The 16,169-nt window shown below is 44.3% G+C and overlaps 1 protein-coding gene and 1 non-coding gene across 7 annotated transcripts in view; both read left to right on the forward strand.

The window, feature by feature from the left end:
- Positions 1–16,169, forward strand: part of HSD17B3 (hydroxysteroid 17-beta dehydrogenase 3) — a 48,046-nt gene that overhangs the window by 16,673 nt on the left and 15,204 nt on the right. For 2 of the 6 annotated variants that reach the window (XM_077903732.1, XM_077903714.1), the window contains 8 exons: positions 3,619–3,694; positions 5,310–5,417; positions 6,323–6,390; positions 7,609–7,644; positions 10,763–10,797; positions 11,883–11,964; positions 12,593–12,658; positions 14,027–14,176. In XM_077903732.1, the coding sequence (XP_077759858.1) occupies positions 3,619–3,694; positions 5,310–5,417; positions 6,323–6,390; positions 7,609–7,644; positions 10,763–10,797; positions 11,883–11,964; positions 12,593–12,658; positions 14,027–14,176 (621 nt within the window). The other 4 variants (XM_077903747.1, XM_077903753.1, XM_077903739.1 and 1 more) reach the window with 4 other exon arrangements.
- LOC144289208 (U6 spliceosomal RNA) lies at positions 2,171–2,276 on the forward strand. Its single transcript, XR_013357202.1, has one exon. It is a non-coding gene; the product is annotated as a U6 spliceosomal RNA (small nuclear RNA).

Genomic DNA, 16,169 nt, shown 5'->3' on the forward strand with positions numbered 1-16,169 from the left:
AACATGAAATGAGATAGGATGGCAACCCTCTCCCTTGACCTAAGGCGTGAGGTGCATCGTGCTCCTCCCTCACCCTGCCCTTGGGGATAGGAGTCACAGCTTGGCAGCAGACAGACCTAAGAAATCCTCTTGATGAAAACTCTGATTTGCTACACTCTTTATCTTGTCATATTTTTTTTTTTTTATATGAGTGAGAGGTGCCCTGGGGATGGGCTCGAGAATCACATTATTGGTTCTTAGATTTATTTTGAAACTTTTTTTCTTGGTTCTCTCCCTAAAAGCACTTTGTGGTCTGATTTCTATTAGGTCTATGCACTTCTGTTGAAACCTATAATTTAACATCTTATTATATAAATAAAAATAATTAAGGTTATAAGGAATTTGAATACCCTCTCAATACCGGTTTAACTAGAACTTGGTAAGTCATTTGGTAAAACTCTAATTTAAGAGACAAAAATACATAAAACCTAGCCAACAAAGAGCAAATACGTATTCTGTAAGGACACACAAGGAATATCCATAAAAGTTCACTTATTGGGCAACAAAGAAAATCGTGATAAGTTACAAATAGCAAAAAAATACCATTATGTTCACTACTATGCAATGAAATGAAAAGTGATCTTAGAGAATGGTATCCAGGGGCACTGGTGGCTCAGTGGTTAAGCATCTACCTTTGGCTTAGGTTGTGATCCGGGGGTCTTGGGATCCAGTCCCACATCGGGCTCCCCTCAGGAAGCCTGCTTCTCCCTCTGCCTGTGTCTCTGCCTTTCTCTCTGTTCTCTCATAAATGAATAAACAAACAAACAAACAAACAAATAAAGCTTTAAAAAAAAGAAGGAATGGAAAAATAGAAAAATGTTGTCAAGAAAATTGCCACTCATCTTGAGAAAAATAATGCCGAGTAGTTTCACACTCACATTATTCTCAACAATAAACAAGAAAGATAAAAACACTGTAAAAGGTTATAGGAAAATATATTTATAATCTTGGAGTAAGGAAGTTCATAAAGGAAATTTTTAGGAAGCCATAACAAATATTCAGAAAGTTGATAACATGAAAATTAACATATAATGTATGGTCAAGGTGCCATAAATAAAGGAGAAAATACTTGTTAAATATTCAGTAGGCAAATAATAAATATTCAGAATATGTTAAAAAACACAAGACACCTACAAATTTATAAGAAAATGACAACCCAGTAAAAGAATGGGCAAAGTGTATATACTGGTAATTCATAGAAACATACAAAAAACCGGCCAGCCCCACTGATAACTGGAAAAACACAAATTAAAAAAATATAGGGATATAATTTCTTGACCATTAGATTGGGAAATGTTGAAATGATTGCTAATAAAAAGTACTGGCAGAATATGAAGAAATATCTATGGTTGTATATTTGGTGGGATCGTTTTAAGGGACAACATTTTGGCAAACCGTTAAGATATATAAAGCATGCACCCTTTGATACAACAATTCCACTTCTTTGCCTGTGTATTCGAGGAATCAATTCACTTGTATACACAAAGAGTTATAGAGAAGGGGGTTTATTATAGCAATATTGGTAATTGGTAAACTTGAAAGTAACTTAAGTGCTCACCCAAAAGTGAACTATGGAAAACTATGAAGCAATAGAAAAGGATCAAGTGGCTCAGACTGGACTGATGTGGAGATAGATGTTGGATTCATGGAGATAAGACACACCATGAAGGTAAAAATACAATATTTACAATGCCATTTATAGTGTGTGAATGGAAAGAAACCCCACAAAATGAATATTTCTGTATGTACTTATATATGCACGTAGATGCAGAGAAAAAGGCAAGAGGGTCAAGAGCAGACTAAAGGTGGCCAGAGGCTAGGGGTGGGTAGGGAAGTGGGACTGGGGGGCTTTGGGGACATTGTCTACAATGGGCTTCTCCTCATGTATTTCATAGTATAATTTAATACATTAAAACAGAAAAGTTGTAAATACTGATGCTTCAACCCTAGACTTTTTTATTTGGATGGTTTAGATGGGAATTGGTTTTTCTTTGACATCTGCCTGGGTGATTTGGAAACCACTGGCTTGAAGATTGAGTTGTTGGCTATTGGAGATCACATATTATAGTGTTTAAATCAGCTTCTTACGTGTTTTCTGTAATATATAATTCCATATTAAAATAATGGTACAGCGCTTGCTTTGGCAGCACATATACGGAATCTGGAATGTTGCAGAGAAGATGAGCACAGCCCTGCACAAGGATGACATGCACATTCGTGAAACATTCCATATATTTGTTAAGATGTCAAATTTTTTTAATAATAGATTTTTTATTGGTGTTCAATTTACCAACATACAGAATAACACCCAGTGCTCATCCCGTCAAGTGCCCCCTCAGTGCCCGTCACCCATTCACCCCCACCCCCTGCCCTCCTCCCCTTCCACCACCCCTAGTTCATTTCTCAGAGTTAGGAGTCTTTATGTTCTTTCTCCCTTTCAGATATTTCCCACACATTTCTTCTCCTTTTTATACTATGTGCATTTTATCACAATTAAAAAAATAAAAGTATGAATCACTTCATTAAAACCACAGAGAAAGATTTCAGTAAAGGGCCTCTTTGCCACTAACTCAAATGTCATCGGTCTCTATTTAAATGAATGCTGGTTGTTCATGTTGTCTTCAGGGAAAGCTCTAGCTTTTCTCACCATGGCAGTTCCAGGTGTGAGGCGTCCCGTCCTGGGCCCTGGGCCTCTTCTGCGCTGCCGCTTGGCCCCCTGGTCGGGGCACCCTGAAGAGAAGCTCCTCCCTGATCTTGGGGAAGCTGCTGCTTACCCTTGGGTCCTTATTCTGTTTGTTGTCCTGCTGGGGGCCAGAGAACAAGGAGAGAGGAGAAGGCTCCGGCTTCTGATCAGGACGTGGCAGAGTGACCACGAGTTGAAGGCCCTTGTGGATAGCAAACAGCTGAAACGTTCCTGCAGAAATACCACTTTTTCACAGGGGGTGCTGCCCTTGGCTCGTGATTATAGTATAAAATCTTCCAAATGATGAGTTCCAACTTACAGTTGACCCAGACGTTTCTGATGAGAGGGGATTCAGATTGCCGGCCTGTATACAAAAAACACTCAGCCAAGTTCTTGGCACATAATGAACACAAAAGTAAACTACTATTGTTTTGTCACATGTAGCTTGGCCCGTAGCTGTGCTCATAATCCAGAAGCCTTTGCCACATTTAAACCCAGGAGAAGCAGGCACTGGATGCTGAGTGATGGGTGATGCTCCAACTCAGCTTTAAAACAAGCCTTCGGGGGTACCTGGGCGGCTCAGTGGTGGAGCACTTTTGGCCCAGGGCGTGATCCTGGGGTCCTGGGATCAAGTCCCACATCGGGATCCTGCATGGAGCCTGCTTCTCCCTCTGTCTGTGTCTCTGCCTCTCTTTCTGTGCCTCTCATGAATAAATAGATAAATTCTTGAAAGAAAGAAAGAAAGAAGAAAGAAAGAGAGAGAGAGAGAAAGAAAGAAAGAAAGAAAGAAAGAACGAAAGAAAGAAAGAAAGAAAGAAAGAAAGAAAGAAAGAAAGAAGCCTCCCTATCTGCTCATCATCTTTCTCTTTTCTGGTTTTCCCACTTCCCACGCCCAGCTAGCAAGACAAGGACTCAATGTCGTGCTTATCAGCCGGACACTTAAAAAGCTACAGGCCACCGCTGCAGAGATTGGTGAGTAACCCCGAGACATAGGGAGATGTTGGAGGAAGATCTGTCAGCATGCCTGAGTCTGCTCCTGCAGCCTGGGGACTGGCCGATGCGCAGGAAGCTCACTGGACAAAGGGAAGTGCAGGGTATGAAAAGCTTTAGTTCATCAGGGATTCCTTGGCTGAGTGAGGTCGGAACAGACTCATGCTGTAAGTGTCTTCATCTCTAGAATTACTTCTGTTCATCTAGAGGTCCCAGCTGCCTTATTGCTTCTGCTACACCCTTGAAAAGCAGGATCTATGTTTGGGAATTCATTTCCCCATGTCTATGCTTTGTTCCTTGCAGGAAGGTGAGGGACGATGCTTACTGGTGGTTCAGAGATTTTTTAAAAAAGATTTGATCCAGGGCTGCAATGTACAGTTGTGAAGTTTATACACTACACAGCTCTATTTATATTACAATGTTTTATTATTATAATTCAGTGTGACGTATTCATAGTTAATAATAGCTGTATCCGCTTTGGGGTAGTTTATTTTAATCATTAATTATTAATTTAGTGATTCCTAATCTCCTTCACTCAAAGACATGAGTCTTCAATTATGAAAACTTGTGAAGACTGGGAGAGACTGTCAGAGGATGGCCTTGTGTCCCTGGGGGAGACTTGGGATAGGAGACAGATGTGGGAGGTGTGGGGGCATTGCACCGTGAAGGCTCAGTGCCCTTCATCTAATGAATTCTCCCTTTGTTTCATGTCTGGGTATCATAAGTAACTCTGATCAGGACTAAGACATTCTTCAGTGTTTCCTTCATGATGCTGAAATGTGCTTTTTATTGTCCTCTTGAAAAGTAAGAAGTGCTTTCGGCCTGAAAGCACCTCCCACCCTTCAAACTAAGCCTCGGATCACTTGTCCCAGAAATACTGGGTCTAACCCCAAAGGTGAGCAGGCAGCCGCTGGTAGAGTCGATGTGTTGCTCTTGCATCAGCTGAAAGTTCCCATCCAAGAGCCAGGTCCACATGGGACAGCGGAGTGGCATCGGCTTGGTGGGAATGGAGTGCAGATGTCATTGGGTTAGCTCGCTTCTCTGAGCCTTAGCTTTCTCCTCCTGAAAGTGAGTGTGATGTCCGCTTTATGGGGTTGTAGATAGGATTAAACTAAGACATGGTGCATGTAAGTGCTCTGTGAATGCCAAAGTGTTGGGCAAACACCAGGGGTCACTCCACTTGAGCCAAGGGGACTGGTGTGGAGCAGAGGCAGCATCACCCTATGCTCTTACAGTCTCCACACCAGGGGTTGCCCACTTGGGTGTGCGGCAGAGTCACTGGGAGTGCATGCCAACACAGATGGCTGGGCCTAGTCTTGGGGTTTCTGGCTCAGTAGGTCAGGGTGGAGCCTGAGGATCTGTGTTTCTAGCAAGTTCCCAGGGAGGCTGATGCTGTGGTCTGCGGACCCTGCTTCGAGAACCACTGCATTAGATTTATTTTGGTGCACTACGGTGCTGGTCACCGTAGTGACTCAGAAATACCAGAAACCACCGCTCACAAATCTTTGAGCACATTATAGGAGCATTGGAAAAGTCCCTGAGCAAGGGAGAGATTAGGATTCCCGTCACTCAAGAATAACTGTTGTCTTTCCTGCAGAGTGCGCTACGGGGAGTAGTGTGAAGATTATACAAGCAGATTTTACCAAAGACAACATCTATGAGTATATTGGAGAAAAACTTAAAGGCTTAGAAATTGGAATTTTAAGTAAGTAAATTGCAAAGTGCTCTGGAATGCATGAAATGAAGATGTTTCAACCTTCCTGATCATATCTTACAATACAAAATGGATTTTTTTCCACTAATACTGACATTAATTAGGAGAGTCTCAGAAATACCATCCTAAAGAATTAGTTTAGCAAACAAACATTGCTGTGATTGATTTATGAAATAGCGAGTCAGCATGGTTCTTTGAGAATTGACTCTCTTATTCAGAAAACAAGGTAATTTTTTTTTCCTTAGGTAAGTCAGTGTGTGGGGACTTACAGACAAGTTATTTTATGACCTCATACAGAACACGGTGTTTGTACTGTACTTGGAAGGAAGATTTGATTTCAAAACTTCCTGCTGAATTTTTAAAATAAGATTTTTTACTAATAAAAATGTAAACCATATTATTGCAGGAAAACCAGAAAGAATACGTGAGCACATTGAATACTTAGAAATTTCTTAAAATCCCAACAGCCTGAGATCCTGTTTTGGTGCATATCCTTCCAGACACAGACACATACACACATGTTTTCAAAACCGGGATGAAATTTACACAGTATTTCAGAACATTTTTAAAAAACCCTACACCACAAATGTTCCCCGTGTCTTCAAACTGCTAGGCAGCTGTGGCGTTGATGGAGCCCCTTGTGTTGCACCATGTGGCTGCCCTGCGGTTCCCCTGAGTGCTTCCTATTAGCGGACAATCGTTTTCCCCCTCAATTTCCTCACTGTTATCGAATCATGTTGCAAAGAACAATCTCGTCCATAAATTTTTTTCTGCATATGTTTCCTTAGGAAAATTGCCAAGGGAAAAAACTGCTGGGGTTGAATATAAACATTTTTAAGGCTTTTAATAAATGTTTGCTCCCGGCTCTTCTGACATCTTTGCTTTGCCATTGTCAGTCAACAACGTGGGGATGCTTCCAAACCTCCTCCCGAGCCACTTTCTTGATACAGCAGATGACATCCAGGTAGGCCTGGGCCCTTTTTGGGGTTTCCTCTCTCTGGGGCCTGGGCGGCCTGGCTGGGTAGTCACTAGGGTCCGGGAAGTGTGCATGGGAGATGGTGGAGCTGGAATTCTGTATTGCACGTGGATGCCTGTGGCCCTTCCCTTTCTTCACCTTAGTACTTGCATGAAGAGCAGGCAAGGGCGCTGCTCTTCATGACCAGCTCTGGAATACCAACACCTTCCTTCTCTGCACCTCAGAATGCACCTGCCCGCTGTCCTGTTTTGTTGGGGTTCTGCATCCTGCTTTAATCTTTTAGGGCTTTGTGTCTGCTAACAAATTGACCTCTGTGGTTCTAAGTAAGAGAAGGCCAGTTCTTTGGCTTTCTTTGTCTTCCCAAGTCATGAGATTTCTTTCAACTTTCTGTGAGGCACGTCTGCATTTGGGGGTGTTGCAGGGCCGTGGCTGCCACTGCAGGGCATGTCCTCAAAAGCACTGTTTGCTGACTCTTCCCCAGGCCCTGACTTTGGAAATCATGGCATTATCCCCATCCTGGACAGGCTGTCCTGGCCCCTGGAGTCCTACTTAAGTCCCAAGTCTATCGTGAGGGTGATCAACGCTGGGCAGCTTGGACCCCGCTGCACATCTTTGCAAAATTCCCCTCTTTGGCCACTTGTCTCACCCCATCTAACTCCCTGTTTCTGGCACAAGTCTGTGTCTCTTGATTAAGCAGGCTCCATTCTAGCTTTTCTTTATTTATGCCTGCATTTGTGCCTGCTTCTATTGGTCCCTCCTTTTCTCTCTGTCCATCTTGGGTGATTCTAGTAGTTTCTTTATCTGGCACTTGTAACCCAGGACCTCTACCTTATATTATCACTTGCCTTTCTATTCTCTCCGCTATTGTCTTCTAGACCCACATAGGCTAACCGCCCTTCTTCCAGATGGAAAGTAAACATCTCCCTTTGAAATATTGTGTTCTGAAGGAAAATCCCTAAATTTTGAAGGAAATTCTTAATTAACTTCTGTTCAAGATCAGATTCTCAGAGAATCATAGTGGATGTCAGATGTTTATCGGTTCCAGTGCATGCTTGGTGGGCATCACTTAGGAACCTAATTTCAGGTGGTGCAAGGGAGGAGCACTGCTCAGACATGCACTTTTGCCCACTTTATGGTTCTTTAGCACTGACTAAGAGAATTTCTTACATCCTCCAGCTAATTGGCAGTTGTGATTTTTTGTTACAGAGTGTCATCCATTGTAACATCACCTCGGTAGTGAAGGTATGTAGTCAATATATGTTCTAAATGCATTCAAATATAGCTGTTGGAATCTAGCAACTCAGGAGAATTGCTTTCTTTCCTGCAGAAGTCTTTGAAATTGAACTGCACTTGACTGAAAGGCCATGTAGTGGTCTTTTAATTGTTTTATTCTGTTTTCATCAAGAAAACAGTGACAAACTTATTCTCCAGAGGATCTGAATCTTATTTTTGCATCCAGTTTTTTTTTTTTTTTTTTTTTTTTTTTTGCATCCAGTTTTGTCACACATTGGAACATGTTAGGCCTGATGACACTGAAACTTATTCAGGATTTCAGGGCAACTTGAAAAAAAAATAATGGTTTAGTTTCCTCTAGTTTTAGTCCTTGTTAACAGTGGAAAGTTCAGTCAGTTTGGAAAAATGACAGAAGGCCGGGCTTGGATTTTCTGGACTTCTGATGTTCAATAAATATTTATTGAAGTGAAATTCAAGTTCGTATGCATTCTGAGCTCATCTCAACTACTAGTTAGTTGGGCAGTGTAGCTGTTCCTTCCACTCCCTTGAACTCAGATTCTTCATTTGCTGTTCAAAGAGTGTTGGGGGGCAGCCCCGGTGGCGCAGCGGTTTAGCGCCGCCTGCACCCTGGGGTGTGATCCTGGGGACCCGGGATCGAGTCCCACATCAGGCTTCCTGCGTGGAGCCTGCTTCTCCTTCTCCCTGTGGTTTGCCTCTCTCTCTCTCTGGGCCTCTCATGAATAAATAAATAAAATCTTTAAAACAAAACAAAACAAAAACAAAACAAAAAAAAAAACAAAAAAAAACAAAGAGTGTTGGATTGAGAGATGTGTCAGGTGCTGATCAGGTTCTTTGATCTGCATCAGCCGCATCGGCATTTATAGGCACGACTACCACAAAGCTGTCCTATATTGTGCCTTTGAGAGCATAAGAAAAAGGCACCCCCCTGGGTGAACAATTTGGGAAAAGGTGCTGCTTACAAGTGGATAGATGACGCTTTTGTGTGAACACAATGTTTCCCTTTCCTCTGAATGGGGAGAGCTCTTCTCACCGCCAGTGAGCGAACCCTGAGCTTTCAGCTGATAGTCACTCCCGCAGCTGGACACCTTGCTCAGTATGCAGCATTCACAACTGTGCCTGGTAGCCCTGTGACCGCTCTGGTTTGCAGTAGTGAGTTTGGTATGATCCCTGGTTTCCCAGCACTGGCAGCCCGGTTGGGGAGCAGCAGGTCTCGTCTGTACATAGTGTGGCCTGGCAGAGGAAGCCTGGGTTCCCAAAGGAAAGCAGGTTGCTGTTAACAGGAGAGAGATGAGTGCTGAACAAACCAATGTAAAATTATTTTCAGGTGGGTGAGTTGAGCTGACAAAAACAATTTTTAGCATTGATCGTTCCTCTGTAGGCATACTGCTATTTTATAGTTTCCTGCTTTGTTTTTATTGGTACATACATTCTTTTTATGCTGAGCAATCAGTAGGTTTTTACAGCCCCAGCTGATGTAATTGTAAGTTTTATGTGTCCAACTGTTGTCTCCTGCCCTACCACTAAAATCTTTCATGTTATTTTACACATTGATCTTTCACGCTTGGTCCATTTGGTCACAAAATTTCCCAAATGTATTTGACAACCTTCTTCTGACTCCTGTAGCCAAGAATTGCTTTGATTTGTTAAAAAAATTTTTTTAAATATATATTGGTAGACACTAATTTCCTTAAATAGCAAAGAAAACCCATTGAAGATTAGCTGTGTAAGTACACTGTGCCTCAGATGGCCATGCTGGTTGGAAGCATGAATAGCATCACTTAGTTACCCCGAAGGAGCCATCTCGAAATAGTCAAGAGCAGGAACATGGGAATGAGTTTGTGTGCAAAGGTAAGGTGGGGTAAGAGACTGAATTTTGGGAACTTTGAGACAGAGGAGAGACTCACAAAGTCCAACGTTGTCTCTTTGTTGGGATCATTCATTCAGTGAGACCAGTGCACTTGTGGGGAGGCATTGAGGTAATGCTGGTGTGCTCCAACAGTGCCCCTGTCATGCCCTTCAGGAGGTGGGCAGAGCTAAGGGCAAGGTGACAGCAGGACCTAGTCCTCATGCTTCTCCTGCCTCCTTCAAAACCCAGTATTTCAGGAGGTAGTCTATTGACACTCTGCCCCTGCTGCTGCTCCAGAGCATGGAAATATTATCTAGAGGGCCCTGGGGTTGGGATCCAGAGCCTGCCTTATGGTGTAGGGACGATGGCAGGGACTGAGCCTACTGAGAAGCTCCTGCAGAGCCCCCAGACAATATGGAAAAATAGGCAAAATATTCAGTCTTCTTTATTTTTCTGTGCCTCCCCATCTGTTTGGATCCTTTCTTCTCAAACCTGCTCTGGAGGAGAAGGCCCAATGCCACTCAATTGTACATTTGAGAACATTTCAGTCTGTGGGTTTGCCTCTTCCTTAATTCTTAAAAGGGGGTGTCTTGCAATTATGGAGTGAAAAGCTTTTTTACTGGGCTATTTAAGCTCCAGAACCAGCAGGGAAGAACTCTTCTGGGGCCAGCAAGTTGGCACATGGGAGGGACTTATCAACACTGCATACTTCCGATGGACAGACAGACCTGGTCTGTCTATGGAGCTATTTTGCAGGCCAACAGCAAACTGCTTACATGGCTGCTGTTGGATTGAAGAGATATCCTTCTTTAGCTCGTGCCTTGTTTGTGAGATGCTCATGGACACTGGTTAGGTTTCCTGACGTCCCCTCACTTGTGACTCATGGTGAGGTTTATGATGGCCAACTTACTCAGGCCTATCTCCCAGAATGATGAGAATCTGGGGAACCTCAATGTTGATCCCATGGCTGGAAGCCAATTTCCATGAGTTTTCACAGCCCTCATTTTCCAAGAAGACTTTAACTTTACGGGGAAGAAACCAGAGGCCTCTAACAGTGTGCTGTTTATCTAGGCTGCCTTTTGTGGGTTGTAGTCAGACTCCAGTGTGGCCAGAATTACCTCCTACAAGTACCAGCAGATTTTCAAGGCCACCTCTTAAGCTCTTTTCCTGGCTTCCTCCAGCACCTGTTTCCCCAAGCCCCCACCCACTGGATACTCAGCTCCTTTGTCAGAGGGCCTAACTCTATCCCTTCTCTTATAGATGACACAGCTAATTCTGAAACACATGGAATCAAGGTAAGGTCTTTTTTTTTTTGAAAAAAGCATGGAGCTGCATGGCGTCCCTGGCTGGGCAGTTAGCTGATCTGGGCACTTGGGACAGAGTGCAGGTGGTGGGGGTATAGGCTTCATCCGGCTGCAGCTTTAAGCAATGGTAAAACTGTCATGAAGGACATGGAGATTGCAGGAAAAAATGTAACATTCTGGACCAGGCCAGCTTGGCAAACAGATAAGCATATTTGAAGGTCAAGTGTAGCATCTACGGGAGGAAGAGAATAGCCATTTCAGCACACATTGTATTAAAAATATTAACTCATGTTGAACATAAAAGAAACTTCAGAGGTTGGCCTGAGATGAAGGCCATCTCCTGTTATTACTCAAATTTTGTGGTAAAAATCGCCACCTATTGGTATCTCTATTTAGTCCATGGTTTTATTACTCTATTACAACATGCCTTTGGGAACTGGTTTTTCTCATGTGGTATTCATTAAATGCAAATGGTTGACAGTTTGATCTTTCCTAGAGGAAGAAGGGGCTTGGCCTTATAGTGTAATTTGGGGTTTCTTGGTTTTTCCAGATTGAACTCATCTATTTGGGAAGAATTAAAGTTACCAAATTTGAAAAGGATTAAATAAGAACCCTGGAGACTCAGGTGTGGGTTCCTGGGTGAGCAGATGATGGACTGTCAAATGCCATCCCAGACAGGATTCTTCACTTGCCATCTGTCCTGGTGTGGGTCACCTCTAGGAGTTAAAAGGGATCTTGAGCTCATGTGGTCCCACTTGAGAAAGAAGGGTCCCTTCTCACTTGAGTCTTGTCTGAGCTGAGTGGGTCCCTGGCATTCTGGGGGGGATCTTCGCTGTGGCAGAGCTCGTTTCCAGTCCCAAGCCCATGGTGTCCGCAGAGCGCTGGGTGGCATCACCGGTGTCATAATCCAGGCCATAGGGAAGCACCACTGGCAGTTCTGGGGAGCAGAAGTCGTGGTGCACATGGGAGCTTAGCGAGGAAGGACTCCAGTGGTCCCAGGAGCCCCTTTGCTTTCTCCACAGGATGTATGGGATCAGGAAGCAACACATTCAGAACTTCACTTCTTTGTTTTTTAGGCAGAAAGGGCTTATCTTGAACATTTCTTCCGGGGTGGCCCTCTTTCCCTGGCCTCTGTACTCCATGTATTCAGCTTCCAAGGTGAGCACCAGCATGTAGCCCAAATTTCCTTCTCTGCCTTCCTCTGGTTTATTCTAGTTGGCATCTTCACCTGGACGTTGGCTCGTCTGGCAAGCTGGGGGGCAGATTCGCCCCAAGGGCAGATGCCCGGGGCCTCTGTGGGCAGGGCTCAGCAGCCTCGTTAGACCAGAGCACTGCCGGGGCTGGTGGAGCCCCTGGCCAGCACCCGGACTAGTGCGGCGCCGGGGCCCCGGGTCCGCTCACCTCCTCGCCCCAACCCTCAGCCCTGCTTTCTTGCTGTGGGCAAGACACATGGTAGCTTTCTTTGTCCTGAGGCCCAGCCAGGTGTCCCCAGACCCTCGTCATAAAAACAAACCCTCAGAGGTGGGGATGTCCTGGGCGAGAAGACAGGCAGGGCTCCTGGGGCAGGGTTGTCTCCATGCAGGGGCGCCTGGCTGGTATTTATCCCGACATGGGTGTTCCTGCTCATTGGTGGGGCTCCTCGCAGGCCGAGAAGTCAAGTCCTGGCTCCCATCAGACCAGCTGCTGTGTCTTAATGGTGGGGCGGGTAGGCTCCCTGCAGGGCCTCTGGAATCGAGGAATGATGACAAAGCTACCTCTCCTGTCCTGTGTTTTCTCCTTGCTCCAGGCTTTTGTGTGCACGTTTTCCAAGGCACTACAAGCAGAATACAAAAGGAAAGGGATCATTATCCAGGTGAGGTCAACAGCTCTGGGCCCTTGGGACTAGGAGGTGTGGCTCCCCGTGGAGTCTGGGACAGGCTGTTTGTGCCAGGCCAGGAGGGAGGCTCTGGATGACAGCACATGAGATCCTATGCCCATCCAGGGCAACTGTGCCCCGCAGCTCTCCTCCATGCCCGGGAGGAGGTAATGGGGTGGGGTAAGTGAGCACCAGGACAGAGATCTGGGTCTTGTCTCACCACTCTTTACTCTTTGACCCAGGTATAGGAGATGGGGTTAGCTGGAGGAATTGTGGAGAAGAAACAAAAGAAAACTGAGCAATCCATCCACGTTAGGAAGAGGCGGTGGGGGGTGGTGGTAGTGTACTTTGGGAGCTGCTCAGCTGGGATGGGCCACACAGATCCCCACACTGCGGTTCTTGAGCATTTGGGAAGAGGTCCTGGCTTCCCCTTTCACCTATGATGGCAGAGCCATCATGAAGATGCCCTTACCTAGCTGGACACAGAGCTGCATTGTCACAGCATCTGTAGGCTGTGTAGTGATGTCGTGAGGTGTCCGTGACATACCTGTGCTTGGTTCAGAAACACAGTTAGATTTAAGTGCTTTCTGGAACCTGGAATAAACAATTTGCAGACATTTTTATTATTGTTTGGGAGAAGTTTTATGACAGACTATTAGAAGTGGAAAAGGTACACTCACAGTTAAATCTTGAAAATTATTGCTGTCTCTACTGATGGTGTTGGATTTGCAGGGCACAATGGGTGATTGTTTATTTTTCTTACCACAACAGGAAAGACTGTGAGGTACGTGCCACTCCTGGCTCCTAACTGAAGTATGAAAGTGGGAATCCAAAGAGCTTTAAATTGCTCCAACTTTGGCTCTATGTAATGTGTTAGAAGTAAACTTCTCAGTTAAAGTTGTCAGATAAAATGCAAGACATCCAGTTCAATTTGAATTTCAGATAATAACTTTTTTTTTTGTATAAATATATCTGATGCAATCCTTGGGACATACTATACTGAAATTTTTTTCCTTGTTTGTCTGGATTTCAAATTTAGCCATCTTGCATTTTTACTGTTGGTCTGGCAACCGTGTTCAAAGGCTTAACTCATGCCCCCAGTCCCTCTGTGTACATTTGAGCCACCTGACGTGTGTGGTCAAGGGCTCAGCTTGACTTAGTGATAAAGGTAAGCCAGAAACCAGTTTTTCTGATTCACAGCCCTATGCCAGTTCTATACTTTTCAGTGCTCCATTGTCAGCTGAGATCCTGAGGCTTTCTGTAGGAAGAACAGAGATGGAAAACCAAGGGGTGGTTACAGTAGGTGTGAATTTCTCAGGGGTGGGCAGATGGCTCCTGTGTGATAGCCTTTATTCCCCATTGTAGGTGTTGACCCCATACGCTATCTCAACCCCAATGACAAGGTACCTAAACACCAACATGATAACCAAGACTGCTGATGAGTTTGTAAAAGAATCACTGAATTATGTCACGATTGGAGATGAAACCTGTGGCTGCTTCACTCATGAAATCTTGGTAACTGGTAACTTCTTTCCTGAATCACAGGAGGCGGGTGTGCAGGCTGTCCTAGCAGAGCTCTTCCTTGCCATCAATCACGTCCTCTCGTGGCGAGGATACGCAGTAATGTAGCTAGTGAAAGAGCCATGTGTAGCAAAGGGGAAAAGCTGGAGGCCTGGGTGCTCAGCCCATACATAACCCCCAAGTTGTCAAATATCACCCTTGGCTGCCTCACCTCTTTTCCTCAGAAAGTAAGGTGGCTTCCTGAGCTCTTGGGAAGGGCAGACCAAGACACAGGGACCTTCCCTGGGTAGGGATGGGAGTTGATTGCTGCTGTCTTCTCTGGCTCCCTGTGTTAAGAAATCTTTTAGTATCTGGCTCTCCAGGGGTGAAAAAAACCCCAAACACTTTGATTTGTAGGGTTTGCTGATTGCCATGCTTTAAATACTGCCCCCATGACTGATTTCAAGCTCCCATTGTGTTGTCACTGCCTCTGAGTTTAGGAATGTGCATAATTGGCTCTTGTGAGCAAGTACAAGCTGGCTTTAGCACAACATGAACTCCATCAAATATGGAAATAAAATTCAGTGACATATGGTATGCTGCTTTTAGAAGCAATCACAAATGTGAAACAAAGGTAAACTTGACTTTTGCACACTGATACTGAAAACAAACACACATAGTATCAAAAAATCTTAGACAGATCATTACTTTCCCTACATATGTCAACTTTGTCCTCTGCCTCTTGTGCTTTTCTGCCATGGGAATTAGGTTCCTCCCCCTTCTCTTTCTCTCTCAGAAGGATTTGTGGGTGAATATGCTAAATCTTCCCAAAGCATTCAGTTACTCCCTGGGACTTCTGGAGACTACAAGATCTGAATTGTCTTAAAGGATTCCTTGCTACTTTTACTGTAGAACCTCAACAATGCACAGCATTACCAATTTAACATACTATAAAGTGGACGTGCAGAAAGAATATAAGATTTTGATTTTGCCTATGCTGATCTGGTTTTTCTCCAGATTACCACTTGCTGCATGGCAGAAAAATAAATTAATGGAATGTCCAATGAGTTTAAATTTAGTTTGACCTGGTATTCTAAACTGGATATTGAGGAAATGTGTTTTTGTCTATTACTTAATGTGTTCAATCTTTCTGGGAGCATCCCTTTTTCCTGCCTTTCTCACTAAGATGGTAACAGGGAGAAGAATCTTCATGACCTCCTGCTGGTCCTTAAGTATGTGTGTCAATGTCCCACATCCAGCTGGTGGTTGTGCACCTTGCTGATTTGTGGCTATGGGGAGTGATGACCTTTTTTATCCATTTGGCTTGGCCAGTGAACTCCCAGCTACTGATGACTGCCGGGCCCTGAATCTCTGCTACTTCCCTCAAGCAGCCACAGGTCTAAGGTCCTTCTGGAGCTTTGGTTCATAAAGGCCCTTTGGCTCTCACTGCTGTATCAGCATCAGCATGGACTTGACTCACACTGGAATGGCAGCACCTCTCTTGCCATGCTGAGATAATGTTCTGTGGTTGTACTCTCGAAGGATGGGGCCAATATCTCTTCCTTTGGCCTCAGTGCCATTCTTATTTATTGATTACATGTTCATATTTTTCACCTGAAACCCCGGCCCCCCACCCCCCCTGTCTTCCACCCAGCCTAGGCCCACATAGAGAAGGACACACACCCTCTGGGATATTGATGGAATCCATCAGGATTTAGAAAATGTTTCTTGAGACTGTAGCCTGGCTTGCAAGGTTGTCATCTTGCTACATAATGCAATTCTAGAGGTCAAAAGTTGAAAAAAATTTTAGCTTTTCTCTTTTGATTTCTTATGCAACAAATCAAATCTCTTCTGGCAAATAGATGCTGAGAACAGACTAGGCAAAAGAGTCTTTATGCTTGTTGAAGCAAAAGAAAAAACAAGGAGAACACACAAATTATTAATGCCAATTTGGAGTTTGCTGGAATTTAGAAAAGATTATTGAATCTAAAGGTATGAGCAATCAAGT

Source organism: Canis aureus, chromosome 1, assembly GCF_053574225.1.
Source record: "Canis aureus isolate CA01 chromosome 1, VMU_Caureus_v.1.0, whole genome shotgun sequence".
In the NCBI taxonomy this organism is placed as follows: domain Eukaryota; kingdom Metazoa; phylum Chordata; class Mammalia; order Carnivora; family Canidae; genus Canis; species Canis aureus.